This window comes from Curcuma longa, chromosome 11 (assembly GCF_044706935.1).
Source record: "Curcuma longa cultivar G26 ecotype Majalengka, Jawa Barat chromosome 11, ITB_CL_G26_1.1, whole genome shotgun sequence".
In the NCBI taxonomy this organism is placed as follows: domain Eukaryota; kingdom Viridiplantae; phylum Streptophyta; class Magnoliopsida; order Zingiberales; family Zingiberaceae; genus Curcuma; species Curcuma longa.
This window is the reverse complement of record NC_133871.1, coordinates 12,025,362-12,040,387: the sequence shown is the minus strand read 5'-3', so window position 1 is coordinate 12,040,387 and position 15,026 is coordinate 12,025,362. Positions and strand designations below refer to the sequence as shown.

The 15,026-nt window shown below is 40.5% G+C and overlaps 3 protein-coding genes across 3 annotated transcripts; 2 read left to right on the top strand and 1 right to left on the bottom strand.

Moving 5' to 3' along the window:
* The first annotated feature begins 2,878 nt into the window (after nucleotides 1-2,878).
* On the top strand, nucleotides 2,879-4,365 carry LOC141840646 (transcription factor TCP21-like). Its single transcript, XM_074728695.1, has one exon. It carries the CDS (start codon nucleotides 2,992-2,994, stop codon nucleotides 3,775-3,777), a length of 786 nt encoding a protein of 261 aa, XP_074584796.1. The 5' UTR covers nucleotides 2,879-2,991; the 3' UTR covers nucleotides 3,778-4,365.
* Nucleotides 4,366-6,108: 1,743 nt separating this feature from the next.
* Nucleotides 6,109-8,226, top strand: LOC141841455 (pentatricopeptide repeat-containing protein At3g62890-like). Its single transcript, XM_074729628.1, has 2 exons — nucleotides 6,109-7,541; nucleotides 7,709-8,226. The coding sequence occupies exons 1-2, from the start codon at nucleotides 6,109-6,111 to the stop codon at nucleotides 8,214-8,216; spliced, it is 1,941 nt and encodes a 646-aa protein (XP_074585729.1). The 3' UTR covers nucleotides 8,217-8,226.
* Nucleotides 8,227-8,451: 225 nt separating this feature from the next.
* Nucleotides 8,452-12,574, bottom strand: LOC141841456 (bifunctional nitrilase/nitrile hydratase NIT4B-like). Its single transcript, XM_074729629.1, has 5 exons — nucleotides 12,388-12,574; nucleotides 10,817-10,996; nucleotides 9,314-9,607; nucleotides 8,884-9,165; nucleotides 8,452-8,744 (listed from the first exon to the last, which is right to left on the bottom strand). The coding sequence occupies exons 1-5, from the start codon at nucleotides 12,527-12,529 to the stop codon at nucleotides 8,596-8,598; spliced, it is 1,047 nt and encodes a 348-aa protein (XP_074585730.1). The 5' UTR covers nucleotides 12,530-12,574; the 3' UTR covers nucleotides 8,452-8,595.
* Between the last annotated feature and the right edge of the window lie 2,452 nt (nucleotides 12,575-15,026).

Sequence of the window (15,026 nt, the reverse complement as noted above, 5' to 3'; positions counted from 1 at the left end):
TGCAGAAGGTGGAAACTGTCACCCTAGCGGTCTCATGACCATCTAGAAGAGGTAAATCGAGAAGCTATAGTTGACCACGACGGAGGAGGGTATTGTCTCGGCTTAGCCGAGATTCAAATCCATGTCTTCTTCTACAAGTCTGCTCCGTCGTAATCAACTCAATTATGTCCCAGAGGCACTTTATTAGGATTCTAGAACTTCTGAAATAGTGTCAAACACGTTATAAGTTTGATATTGATAAATAAATATTCTTTACAATATGTATATATGAAAAGTTGAGTTCATATGAAAACAATATGCTTAAAACTACATATGAATTGAGTAGAGATACCTACAAGCATTGTTTACCATTTCACAAGCTAAGAATAAGTGGTTTATAATTTCTATATCCTTCCCACATAATCCACATTTCATGTTCTCAATTACTTGCTGATTCCATTTGAATCCTCAGATTGAAAAGAACGAGAGAACCCATTTTGTTGCCATCTCCAATTAACTGCATCACTGCCATCCTTCATTACTTGCATAGCCTGGACCATCTTTCTGAGCTTCATCAATGTTTTGTAGTCCACCTCAGATCCTGATAGCTAGCTGAACTGCCAGTCTTTAGCCACTAAATTAGCCATATTTTCACTTTTATCAGAGACTGCTAGATACAGTGTTCCAAACTCCAGTCTCCTAACCATCTATCTCTCCAGAATTGAGCAGTCTTCCATTTCCCAATTTAAAACGCAAGCCTGAGATGAAATGTTCACTAACCTAAATAATATCGAGAGTTAAGTTCCAGACCAATGAGCTCTAGACTTCCCAGTTTCTTGGGTTTGGTCACCATATACCATGCTGTCAAACTGATACTTTTCTTGCCTAAGCTTCTCCATCTATGCCAGAGAAGCTCCCTTCTCAATTTATCTACTTCTTAATTACTCAGATAAGAGAAAGACTCCAGCTTGATATAGGATTTGATGTGTCAGTACACTACTGATCAGTATAATCCCCCCACCAATTGGTAAACATTTTGCTTGCCAAGATCCCAGGCTGGTAGCTACTTGACTGATAATAGGCCTCCAGAAGTTTTGGGAAGATCTTTTGATGTCCAACTGTAATCCAAAGTAATTCAGAGGCAGATCCTTGTAGTGTGAGGACTTTCTGCAATTCATATGCTGACCAGTGAATCATGAAAAAAAGCTGCTAGAATGATTTGGGTAGGGATTAGCTCTTGGGTTTCAACTTTAATTAACATCATTAGTGTCAGCAGCAAACTGCACAGCCATTTGTTTCCTCCCTTTTGTGCCCCTGATGCCTAATCTGAAGGTTCTCTGCAAGAGGTCAGCAATAATGATGAACAGTAATTGTGATAAAGCATTTCCCTATTTCAACCCCCAACTAGTTTTGCACCATCCTCCAGCTTGTCCATTGATGAACACTGCATTTGACCATGAGGAAATAATTGCTCCTATCCAGCCGATCCACCTAGGTGGAAATTCACTAAACTTCAGCTTGTAAATGAAGTTTATCCGATTGACTCTGCCAAAAGCTTTTTTCAAAGTCAAGCTTTAGCATTGCAACTTTTTGTCCCCCCCTTTTGACAAGCATTAATAATTTCAGCAGCAGACAAATAGCAGTCAGTCCTTTCTACTTCTGCCTGCCAAAGATGCACATTGATTCTCTGAGATCAACTCCTTAGTCACCTCTTGAAGCCCATTTGCAAGTACTTTTGAGATCAATTTTATGATTGCATTCTCAAGTGCAATCGGCCTACATCATTGGCAGTTCTTGGGTCTTCCTTTTTCAGAATATAATAGTGATGTAGGAAAGATTAAATCCCTCAATTGACAGCTTATCCTCAAAGAGCTCCTGAAAAACTTTCATTGGATCACCTCTTATCCATTCCCTGATAAGTTAAAAAAAAAAAAAATCTGAGTTAAGACCATCCGTTCCTGGAGATTTATTCAGTTTTCATTGACTGACAGCAACTTCAATTTCATCATTACTGAATGTTGCACTAACAGCTAGTTCAGATTCCACACTACCTCCAAACTACCGGTAGTAGTCTGATATGGTCACTTGATCATGCAGTAAAGTTTCATCGATCCATACTGATGCAATTTTGATTCTTGGTGGGTTATTTTGTGAAAGAAAGATGTGTCTTCATCTCCTAACTTAGCCCAAGTCAGCTTGCTCTTTGGTTTCAGTTTGTAGTTTAGACTTCTTTATTCACACTCAGCTGAGCTAAAACCTCAAGATTGCTCCAGAAACTGGCTGCAGTAGAAGTTTCAGCAGCTCGTGACCAGTTTGTCCATTTCCTGATACTCTTTTGAAAATTTTTAACTTTTATGCACCTGTTGATAACTGCAGATTTAAGGTCCCATCTCATTCCCCAACTGTTTCTGAACAATTTCAGAAACAACCATGTTGCATTATCCACTTATTTTTCAGATTTAAAAGGTCCCAATGTGCATCGTTTTACCATTGTTATGTGTGTTCTAAGAGAGCTCCACTAATCACTTGGTTCTCGATATTGAGCGGGGAAAGGGTGCCCTTTGAGGACTTTGTGGCTGCAACGATGAATGATGAGAAGATTGTGCTACGAGTTTGATGGAGTGGATGATCTTTGGCGATGGATTCATGCTTGGAAGATTGCGCTTGATCTTACCCTCTTTCTTCATCTGGTGATGTCCAAGGAGGCAGGAAACGGGCGAGGACGAGCCGCCCAGGAGAGTCGGAAGTGTCGTAGGAAACAGGGGAGGACCGAAGGTGGAGAAGAGAGAGAGAGAGAGAGGAAAAGAAAAAAGAAAAAAAGAAGCGCGCTCCTCGTGGTCCCCACCTCCCCATGTGCATCTCCTCTTCCTCTCTGTCTCCCTCTTCTTCCTCCTCCTCCTCCTCCTCCTCAATCATTGCCCACCTCTCCTCCCCTCTCGTTCTTCCTTCCTTCCCCTTTTTTTTTCTTCCTTGAAACAAAAGAAACACAAAAATAGTAATCTTTTCCAGGCCATGAGCAACTCTGATGGCGGCGGCGGCGGCGGGGCCCTCGAGGGCCAGCAGAAGGCGCCGCCGGCGTCCGCCGCCAGGAACGGCGTTTTGGCGGTAAAGAAACCACCCACCAAGGACCGCCACAGCAAGGTCGACGGCCGTGGCCGCCGCATCCGCATGCCCATCATCTGCGCCGCCCGCGTCTTCCAACTCACCCGCGAGCTCGGCCACAAGTCCGACGGGCAGACCATCGAGTGGCTCCTCCGCCAGGCGGAGCCGTCCATCATCGCCGCCACCGGCACCGGCACAACACCCGCTAGCTTCTCCACCGCCTCCTCCTCTCTCCTCCGCTCTACCACCTCCTCTTCCCCCGCCCCTCTCGCGCTCCCTTCTTTTGCCTCCTCTGCCGCCGGCACCCACCTCCTCTCCCACTCCCACTCCCTCGCCCCTGCCCCCTTCATCCTCGGCAAGCGCCTGCGCGCCGACAATGATTCCGGAGGCAAAGAGGAAACCGTCGCCGACGCCAACGGCGGCGTAGGAGTTGGACCAGCCGCCGGCTTCTGGGCAGTACCGGCCCGGCAGGACTACGGGCAGTACTGGAGCTTCGCGACGCCGGATATGATCCCGGTGACGCTCACTGGAAGGTTCGCCGGGCAGCCGATGGGGGAGGCGTCCGCCGCCCGCGTCGGCAACTACCTTCCTCTTGCTGGACACCTCAATTTGCTCGCTTCGTTGTCAGGGGCTCCCGGTGCGTCTCCAACGGGGGCGGCGGCGGCGGCGGCGGGAACTGACGACGATGCTCATTAGCTGCTTCGAGGTTAGGTTACAGTTCTATCTGTTCTCTGTCCGAGTCAGAAATCCTCAGCTTGTGTATGGAATTGGAGTCACTGCCTCGTCTTTCTTTAGCCCTCTTTCTGTGCCTCAATAATTAGGGTCTCTGTGGGGTTTCCTCTACAAAAATTCTTCATTGGTTCGCATTCTGGGAGCTCAGATGAAACCATGGAAATTAGCTGCATTCACGCCGGAATTGGAAGGGAAAAATCTCTGGTCATTCACTGAAAAGCATAAAGTGTCTCAGTGCGTCTCGTTTCTTCGCATAGAATTTCATTTGCATGCTTCATTCTGACAGCCACAAAGTGCATGAAGTTTCAGGGAGAGTGATCAAGAGCTATCAAGCAAAAATGACTTGACTTGGGCATGGATTTAAAGCGTTAGAGATTAAGGGAAATCTCTGTTTACTTTCTGTAAGTCCTCTACTGTCAAAGCTCCATTCTGTATTTGCAACCATATTTTCTTTGATTTGACAATAATGATGGCTTATGTATGTATTTATGGATGATTTGGTTTGTCTGAAAGCTAATAATACTTGCTTCTAGCCGCTGAAGTTGCTTTCTAGGATTTCTAATGTGTGGACATCGTACACTACTCATCTTTCTATTTCAGCAGTTTGTCAGTATCAATTGTGACGAGAATTATGAATTACTCACATCACACTGTAGAAATTCCATTTGTTATTAACATTTGTTATTCGTTGTGAATTATTTTTACATACTTTCTTTCCTGGAACTAGTGGTCGACCACCAAAGTGGCGTGGCCGTTATAACGCCACGTCCATTGCAGTTGCTAGTTGTATGCATGCAACTCTATGTAAGCTGCAATATGTCTGCAAAACAAGTTCTAAACAGCTCTGCTAATTATTAAGATTGACATTCAAGTAGCAGTAGTACCCACCATAGAGCAATTTAAATGAAGAGTCTATGATGGTGTTTCAGTGTCCTGTTCTTTTCAGTTTGCTTCTTGTGAAGTGCATGGCATGATTTGGGTGTCCTCAAAAGGTTTGATTTACAAGGCACTGTGCAGATTAACCATGCCTTCAAATGAATCATGAAGCATGTGTTGTAATAAGATTTGAACTTCTCAAAGTTTGAATGGTTCACTAGTGCTCTTCTACCTACTATTTCTTTTGCCTTTCTGTCAGAGTTTGTTCTTTCCTTAATAGTTTCTTGCAACTGTAGATAAATAATTGTCTGTCAAGCCAAATGATGATCCATGTGAAACGATCCTACTTGAAGTACCCGATGACTGTTTGTATTTGAATGAATACCAATGTCCAAATTCAATCATAATATTTATACTAATTCAGTTTGATTTGGTATTCTCTCTCTAAAAGTTCCCACATATACTTTGTCTGCTACTGAAACTTGTAACTATTATTCTCCATCATGCCAAATTTAGGCTAACTAACGTCCATTGCTAAGCATGTGAATTTGACAATGAGGTAGAAAAGGAAGCATGTTCAAAGTTATGCACACACAGCTGAGCTGTTCTCAATTAGTCGACTCTTGTTTCTCTACCGCAACTGAACTGAGAATGCAGGGCAATGTTACTTTTATTTTCTGTGGAGGTTGACTTAATGAGCTGTTCTTTACTAGTGTCATGCAAAATTAAATGATGTGGAATGATGATATCATTTAGATATAAGTTGTTAAGGACGTGCTATTGCTCATAAAGAGTTTACTTGGATATTTGCTTATCGTTGTGCATTAGCTCTAGCTCTATGCTTCAGTAAAGATGAAATTTATCATCCTAACGACTTCATACGGCCGGCTCCACTAAACAATACACACTCAGTCGAGGAGACATAATCCAGTCATTCCTCATTTCTATTGTTGCTTTCTTTAACAAAATATAGGTCCAGTGGCCAAGCGACCCCACCAAATCGACCTGATGTAATGATCTAGATTCTACCATTTTTGATTGCCCTTTGCGTGTTCCCTTTTCCTTCCACTCTAATTATTGTAAACAGTCGACGATTATTTTTTTGGTTAAATTTGTTCATTAATTAAATTAATGTTTCAATACCTTATCTCTCTCTCTCCCATTTTTATATCAATATATACATATAAATTTAATGGCGCCATTAACATTAATAACTATAATACAGTGCCTGCAAACAACTTATAGTATTTATTATAAATTAAGAAAGAAAAAAAGAATTAAATTGTTTAAACTAAATATTTATAATTTGGATTATGCTAGCCGTATGGTGGGCCGAGCAGGCCTGAAGGCCCGTTTACACTTGCAGCTGCAGTGTACGCAAAAGCAGCATGAATTATGCGCCGTTTCATAAGAATTCGCATGCCTCTGCGACTCCGACGTATCGAACGAGCGCCCGCCGGTGTCGGCGCGTCCCTCTCCTCCTACTCCACCGCCGCAGCCCACACCGACGCCTCCTGTGGCCAATCCTTCCACACGCAGCTCCCCCGGCCCTCCTCCGTTCGCCAATGGAATACCCTCATCCGAAGCAGCGACAGCCCGCTCAGTGCCTTCCGCGTCTTCCGTTCCATGCTCCGCCAAGGCTTTCCTCCCAACAACTTCACCTTCCCCTTCCTTCTCAAGGCGTGCTCCGCCCGCGCGGTCGAGCCTCACGGTTGCGCGGCGCATGCCCTCATCGTCAAGGCCGGTCTCCACCTTGATCCCTACGTGCGATGCGGCTTGATGCACTTGTACACCGAGAGGAACGACCTTGCCGCCGCTCGCCGAGTGTTTGAAGAGAGCCTCGACGAGGACACTGGCTGTTGCAACGCTTTGATTCACGGGTACGTCGAGGCCGGAGAGTTGGGCCTCGCGCGGGGCGTCTTCGATGCGATGGAGCGCAGGGATGCCGTCTCCTGGAACACGATGATCCATGGGTACTCAGTCTCAGGAGACTTGAGCGAGGCTCGGCACCTGTTCGCTCGGATGCCCCAAGTAAATGTCGTTTCTTGGAACTCCATGCTCGCCGTGCACGCCAGACAAGGTGACGTCGAGGGTGCTCGGAAGGTGTTCGCTGAAATGCCGAAGCGCGATGTATTCTCCTGGAACACAATGTTAGCGTGTCTTTCCCGGAGCAAATGTGCAGAAGAAGCTCTGGCACTCTTCGAGGAGATGAAACTAGCCAACGTGAAGCCAAATGATGCAACGATGGTAAGCTTGTTATCAGTTTGCTCTCGTTTAGGAGCCCTTGATCGAGGGAAGCAACTCCATCAGAGTATGGACGAGAAGAACATAAAGATCAATACTATCCTAGCCACTGCGTTGATAGACATGTATGCAAAGTGTGGAAGCATAACACTTGCAATGGAAATCTTTCGAGACATCCAGCACAAAGATCTGCTTGCATGGAATACAATTATTGGTGGAATGGCAATCCACGGGCATGCTGAAGGGGCACTTCAGCTTTTTGATGAAATGACTAACAGTAGCATTAGCCCAAATGACATAACTTTCGTGATGCTCCTCACTGCCTGCAGTCATGCAGGGATGGTGACGGAGGGCAAGCGCATGCTCAACTGCATGAAGGACAAGTATGGAATTAATCCAAAGGTTGAGCACTATGGCTGTGTTATTGATCTCCTTGCACGCGCTGGCTTGTTAGAGGAAGCAATGGAGGTTACTAAACATATGCCAATGGAGCCCAATGCTGCTACATGGGGAGCTTTGCTGGGTGGATGCAAGATTCACAGAAACAGTGAGATCGCAGACGGTGTGGGTAAACACCTTATCGACCTTCAACCAAGGCACAGCGGCCGGTAAGTTTGGCATTATCCTGATGCTTATTCAGAGTCGATAACAATGGTACTAGAACTGTCTTCAAAAGCAATCATAAGTTTGGAATTGGAGACAAAAAAATATAAGCACTGTAATTTACCATGGGATGGGAGGATGATTTATTTGTTCCATTCAAATTGTCTAACAGGTACATCCTGCTCTCCAACATTTATGCGACAGTTGGTCGTTGGGATGATGTGAACAAGATCAGAAGCGATATGTTAATAAGTGGCGTTGCGAAGATCCCTGGCATCAGTATGATTGAGTTGGATGGCAAAGTAAATCAGTTTGTGGCTGGTGACCAGTCTCACCCGCAGTATGAGGGCATCTACCTCAAGCTGATGGAGGCATTTGAGCGCTTGAAGGTTGAAGCTGGGTATTTACCTGAGACATGGGAAGTGTTGCTCGACGTTGAGGAAGAAGAAAAAGAACAAGCTTTGTCTGTTCATAGCGAGAAATTAGCTATTGCCTTGGGGCTCTTGCACACAGACACTGAGGCTACCATTAGAATTTTCAAGAACCTGAGAGTGTGTAATGATTGTCACAGTTTTACAAAGTTGATCTCAAGGGTTTACAAAAGACAAATTATCATGAGAGACAGAAATAGGTTTCATCTATTTAAAGATGGAGCATGTTCTTGCATGGACTTTTGGTAGAAGGACCATATCAAATTGCCTCAAAATGTGCATTTGAGAATGCATTCTTGCATGGAGACAAGCATGGAGCCAGTGGTCATCGAATCCATGAAATGATCTTTAACTGGCAAAGATTTTGATGGTTTTCCTTGAGATGCATGAGGTGATCAGTCAAAAGGGAAGCCAATTTTCTCACACGTGCGGAGCCATAACAGCGCACGTTAGAGCACACGTGTCGAGTTCTAACAGCCCAATCTAGCTTGTGCGTATAAAATAATTAATTTTTATTTGTCTGATTTCACAGTATGAAATGCATTATTTCCATATCATCCAAAGTAAACAACTGGAATATAAATAGACTTTAGCCATTCGACTTATGCCTTCATAAACTGGTGACCTATCATTTTGGTGTGCTCTCAGTCCTTGCAGTAGAAGTGAATGAGACAGGGTTCTGCGGATGATCTTTCACGGTTAAGCTCAGCACCTCAGGCCTCGAGTAGTGACCAACCACATCAAAATCAAACTTCGCTCTAACAATTTCTCCAAGATCTGCACATCATTGTGTTTAAGCATTTATCTTGGTTCAAGTGATATTTTTTTTTATTGAATCACTTTTCTCTTTTATCTTCTGAAAAGTTGAGTTCTTCTATATGCAAAAGCAAAAGACTATCAATGGTAGAGACAATACCTAGATCAGCAGAGATAAGGGCTTCTCCTTCATAATTGGGGCCAGCCAAGACCTGTCCTGATGGAGAGATAATGACACTTCCTCCAGCACAGACGACGGTATCTGGAGATGGCTCCTCAGCAGCAGCTACAAAGACATAGTCAGGTGGGGGTGGGTAGTCTTTTCTTCGACAGAACTGGTTTGCAGACAGCACAAAACAACCACCCTCAAGAGCTATGTGAGTCATGGAAGCTTGCCAAACCTCCCTGGCATCAGCTGTAGGAGCACAGTATATCTCGATACCTACATAATAATGATAGGGGATGATCAAATCACCAACAACCAAATGTTAATCATCCACAGATGTACATGAATCAAGAATAGTCAAATGAAAACAACCAATCAAATTTAACTAAACAAAAGGTTATGGATGTTTTAAGATGGACCTTACCTTTACCATACATAGCCGTCCTCAGTAGTGGCATCCTATTCTCCCAGCATATGACTGCTCCTATTTTACCTATAGGAGTATCGTAAACTGGAATAGTTGATCCATCTCCAAAGCCCCATATTGCACGCTCTAATCCTGTAGGCATGAGTTTGCGATGCTTTCCCAGGTATTGACCTTGAGAATCAAAGAAGAGCACTGAACAGTAAAGTGTATATCCAGATCTCTCAATAGCACCCATGACCAAGTAGATTTTATACTTCCCAGCCAATGCTGCCAATCGATCAACCTCAGGACCTGCATACTTGATACTCTCAAACGTCAGATGAATATATGGCTAGATATGTGGACTCTCTTTGGATTCTGTAAAACAGTGCCTATGAAATCATATCATGTGATTTTCTAATCTATTATTATGCTGAATTAGAGCTTTCAAATTTCTATGGATCATGCTATAACAGTAGATGCATCAGGGATTTGGAATTGCTATATCTGTAGTGAAAACATATCAAGAATCAAGTGCATTCAAGCTTAAGTTTAGCAATGAATCTACATGCTTGATTCTTGCAGCATCTAAAAAAAAATTGCAGCAAGTATGAAGAATTATGAGGCAAGTCTAATCTTCACTTCAGAAACTAAACTTGCAACAATGGTGACAGGTAGATGTAGAAACTAACGTAGAATGATATTATAGGGATTTGTCCATCAAGAACCATACACACATACACTTTTTGCAGCCTCTAAAAATTATAAAGAACATAACATTTTTGAAGCAGTACCTCACTTCTTGGAAAGGTACCTTAATTCCTGATGCATAGATGTAACATAGACACAAAGCAAGCAGCATCTTCAGTTAAGTTCCACAGTGTAGGGAGTAGTTTTCACATGGCATTCTTCCAACAAAGTGTTATGGGGATCATATCCAACTCAGAGAAACAATATCCAATCAATTTCTAAAGAAAACAAGTCATATAGTGGATATTTTTAAAACTACTTAGAATGGATTCTTTGAATTCCACTAAAATTAATTAAAGTTGAACTACAACATGGGTAAATTGGCCCTACCAATTAAATGATACATGTGTTAAACTATGGTGATAACCATTTAAGAGTGGAGGTCAACGGACTCCATCTTTAAGTACAAGTTTCCTCTGGTGTTCTTCCTAACATGCATCAATCACCTTAAGAATGTCCAACCATAAGAATGTGTTAAACTAGGGCTATAACTATGATATTTCATCAATCTCATTTACTTGGAAAAAAAAAAGAAACATGTTTTCTATTTAGTATGCCAACAAGTAATTATTCAGTTTCGTGAACTATTTTTTGAATGAAATATTTGTTTGCAAATTCAAATTCAATATAAGAATGCGTATTATCTCGAAGCATACAGGCAATGGTTACAATAAAAGTTCCCAAATAGAAAATATGAACTGTTGCAAAGATGACTTAGATTTGTTCAACAAAAAAAGGTTTTCACAGTATTCAAGTGGTATTAAACAGTACCAGGCACATCAATTGCAGAAGCATGATATCTTCGAAATTCCTCCTTTCCCTTAGCCGTACGGTTACCTAGTGTGATACCAAAAGTAGAACCACGAGGATAACCACCAATAAATGCTTCAGGAAAGACAACTATTTGTGCTCCGTATGAGGCAGCCTCAGCAATCAATCTCTCTGCCTTATCTGCAAGAGATGATTTCAGTGGCAGCATGAGGCCATATATGAAAACAACAACATCAAATGCTTCCACAGAGTTCAGTGCAAGTTAATAGACTCATCTGGTTCGAGTTGAGAGAAACAGAACAAGTTACTCCAATAGAAAAGAGAAAAGAGAACATATAAATAAGAGTAAACAACCAATGTGGAATTAATCTATTCACTCCCTCTCCCTCTCTCAAGTTAGAGCATAGATCTTGATAACAGCTATGCAAATCAATCTTAGAGAACCACTGTGCTTCTGTCACTATGATCCCTACAGTATAGCCATTCAAAGAGAATTTTAAACATGAATAATTCAGATACCAAGAAGTTACTACCTTTCAGACTGCCTAGAACCATTACAAAATCTTAGTAGTTTCTCCCCACCAATACACACTACTGACATATTGGAGAAACTTGAATAAATTGATTGCAACAGCAACAGACGTACATACTTTTGACCAAAAGATAAGATTCAATGGGAAAAGGTAGATCTATCTACTTCTTCAACAGTTCTTAAAGCATCAAAATAACATTTTTTTTTGCTCTTTTGCATAAGTCCAACTTTATCTCCTTTGGTTTCAAAAGTTCTTCAACAAAATTCAAATTTAGAATTACTTTAGTCAAGGGGCACGTGATGATGGCAACAAAAACCCAATAGCTCTCACTCTGCATTTTAATTGCCTAGATTTTATTCCATAAAGAATATCTTCACAAATATTCGCTCATTGTTTAATACTACCTAACTAGGAATTCTTAAAAGAAAATTCATGCCATTTTTTATCATTCTAATAGTTTCTTTATGATCGCTAAAGCTACATTTTGCATTACCAGCCTTAGTCCAGTTCAGATGAAATAGAATACTTCAGGTTATTACCATCCTTGTCCAGTTCAGATGACATAAAATGCTTTAGCTTCTAAACGAGATGAAGTAATACTATTCTCATATAATATACAAGCCAAATGTCAATAATCTTGGTGAGTAGGAAATTAGGTAAGATCACAGGTGAGATCAAAAGCCCTATTTTTCTTAAACCAACTCAGCATTTCTGGCCTACAAATGCAGAGCTCTCAGTAATTTGTTTGCAAACTGATGGTACACTATGACGGAGAAACCTAGATCCAAGATCGATAATACAGCGTTGAAATGCACCTATATAAAGGCGATGCAAGAAGTTCCACCTAAATGACCATGAGATTCTATTATTCCATCACATTGAAGTTCAAGATTCACGGTCAGAAAAAGTTCAAAATTCATTTAGCACAAAGATGACACTGGAGGTGCTCCTCCACAAACAGTAGAAACCCTCTTTACTTTAGAATCAAAATCTAAAAGCAACAAAATAAAAAAGAATAGATCGCACGAATAAACGAACCGAGGGTAGCGGGGGTGTCGTAGAAGATGGTGGAGGCCTGCACGACGGTGGCGCGGACGACCGTGGATGAGAGATCGGAAGCCCCCATATCGACCTCGGCGATCAGAGGGGATCCAGCGGCGGACGGAGGGACGAGAGCCATCCGAAGAGAAGATTAGCGCTTACAAGCCCGCGGCGAAGTAGAAGAGGTGGCTATCTGCTTGGGAGCTGTGAGTGGCTATCTATAAATGCATTTTTATGCTTTGCTGGACCGTGCGCCGCCTGCGACTTTAGGCTGCGTTTGATTTGAGAGAGACAATGACAGAAATAAAAAAAATACAGAAGACAGTAGTGATAGTGACAGAATATTAATTGTATCTGTCTCTTTTTTGGTAACATAAAATACAAAAACAAAATCACAGACTTAAAAAACTAAATTATTTCTTTTACGGATAAAAGTATACCTATTCTCTCCTTCGTCTATTCTTCCTTCGCACCGTCAGGTGGAGGGTGCGAACGGTGACGCGTCAAGTGTAGGGTTGAGGGTGCGAAGGTGCCCTTCCTTTGACGAGCCAAGTGGAGGGTGGAGGGTGGAGGGTGGAGGGTGGAGGAACGGCGGCGCGTCAGGTGGAGCCTGGAGGGTGCGAAGGTGCGAACGGCGGCGCGTGAGGAAGGGGTGCGAACGGCTGCGCGTGAGGAATGAAGATGCAGCTGAGGGTTTAGGTGAGGGTTTTGTGGGTAAAATGGTAATTTATTTTTTCTGTCTCCGTGTAAATCCCGCTGTCTCCGATTTTCGAATGGACAAAAAAAAGGACTCAGTTGGCGACAGAGACAGAGACACAAAATGATTTTTTGCATCTGTCTCTCATTTCTAAACGGGGACAGAGATAAAAAATCAAAATTGTCTCTGTATTTCTGTCCTGTCCCCGTTTCCAAACGCAACCTTAGTGACGTCATACATGGCGTTTTACTAAATCCCCAAAATAGAATTGTGTGCAAAAAGAGACCGAAACAACCAAAATATTCAATTTAGCCGCCTACGACTTTAGTGACGTCATACATGACGTTTTACTTAATATTCTTTTTTATATAATTGTGTGCAAAAAGAGACCGAAACAATCAAAATATTTAATTTAGCCGCCTGCGACTTTAGTGACGTCATACATGACGTTTTACTAAGTCCCCACCGTCAATTCACCGTTTTAATATTCTTTTTTACATAGATTTGTGTGCAAAAGGAGACCGAAACAATCAAAATAAGGTAATTTCTAGTGACTTAAATAACAATTTGGCGTATTTAAATGAATTTTAAAATCAAAATAAGGTAAAAACACGTGCTTTTATTCAAACTGAAAAATTAAAAATTAAAAAAAAATCAAAAGGCACCCTTTAATTGAATCGTCAATAAGACATTTTTTATATTTATTTATTATCGAAATAATATGCAATCAATCTCAATCCATTTGTATTTTTAAAAATATTTTCAACACTACTATTATAACCGTTACAATCTAATAATTAGTATAATAGAATATTAATATATTGATAGAGATAAAATATTTATAATATAATAGTTATTATTTATAATTATTATAATATAATATTAATTAAAGATAAAGTATTAATTGTAACCGCTAAAATATAATATTATTAGTATGGATCGATATTGAATAATGATAATTTTTAAAATAAAAATAGATTGATATATTTTAATGAGATATATATATATATTTGACAATTTAAATGGAAAGAACCCTTTTTGATTTTTGCTAATAAAAAATTCAAGTAGTTGTTAACCTAACTAAAATATATTGGGTTAGCCATATTAACAAGTTTAGTTAGTCTTCATAAAAATTTCAATTAATTTCCTTTGGATTAATTATAAATCAAACCATTTTTTCATCATATTTATTTCGATTTGGTGGTTGAGTGTAATGTTGTATTATATTTATTTTTATAAAAGTCAGAACGTACACGTCTGTGGCACACGATCACAGAATTATATTTGCTTACTCTTTTAGAGTGCCAAATTTCAATGAAATGGTATAAATGTCACGAATAATGCCACCTTATAATTCTCTATAAAAACCACAACATTTGGATGACTTTGTAACACTGAAAAGATTGAGCTCATCGAATTATGTTATAATGATTTATATCCTTCGTCATATGAATGTTAGCTAAATTGCTAAGTTGGTAGATATTATTTTGTTTAAAAGTCTCGTCTTAAGTCGGGAGGGATAAATTGAAGAATGAATTCTTTATTTGGCATTTTCTTTGTTATAATTTTTTTTAAAAAAATAAATTTAAACATCTATCATTATGATTAAGGTCATAAACAAATTAAACGTTTGTAAACAAATTTGGTATTTAATTTCATAAAAATTTATTTATATTTGTTCAATGCACAAAAAATCAATTAAATGAACAAATTAAAATAATTCATTAAATTAAATAAACAAAAATTTCTTTTTAATCTTTTTTAGCAAATCTAGTTTTAATTTAGATTTTCTCCATAATATCCCTATTATTGAGTTTACTTTCTCAGAGCAAAAAATAATTACACTGGATTAATTTATTTTTCATTAAATCTCTTATGAAAACCTCTCTTGGTTTAATTTACTTTTCGTAAATTCGCTCTTTTTTGAACCTCCACTCTC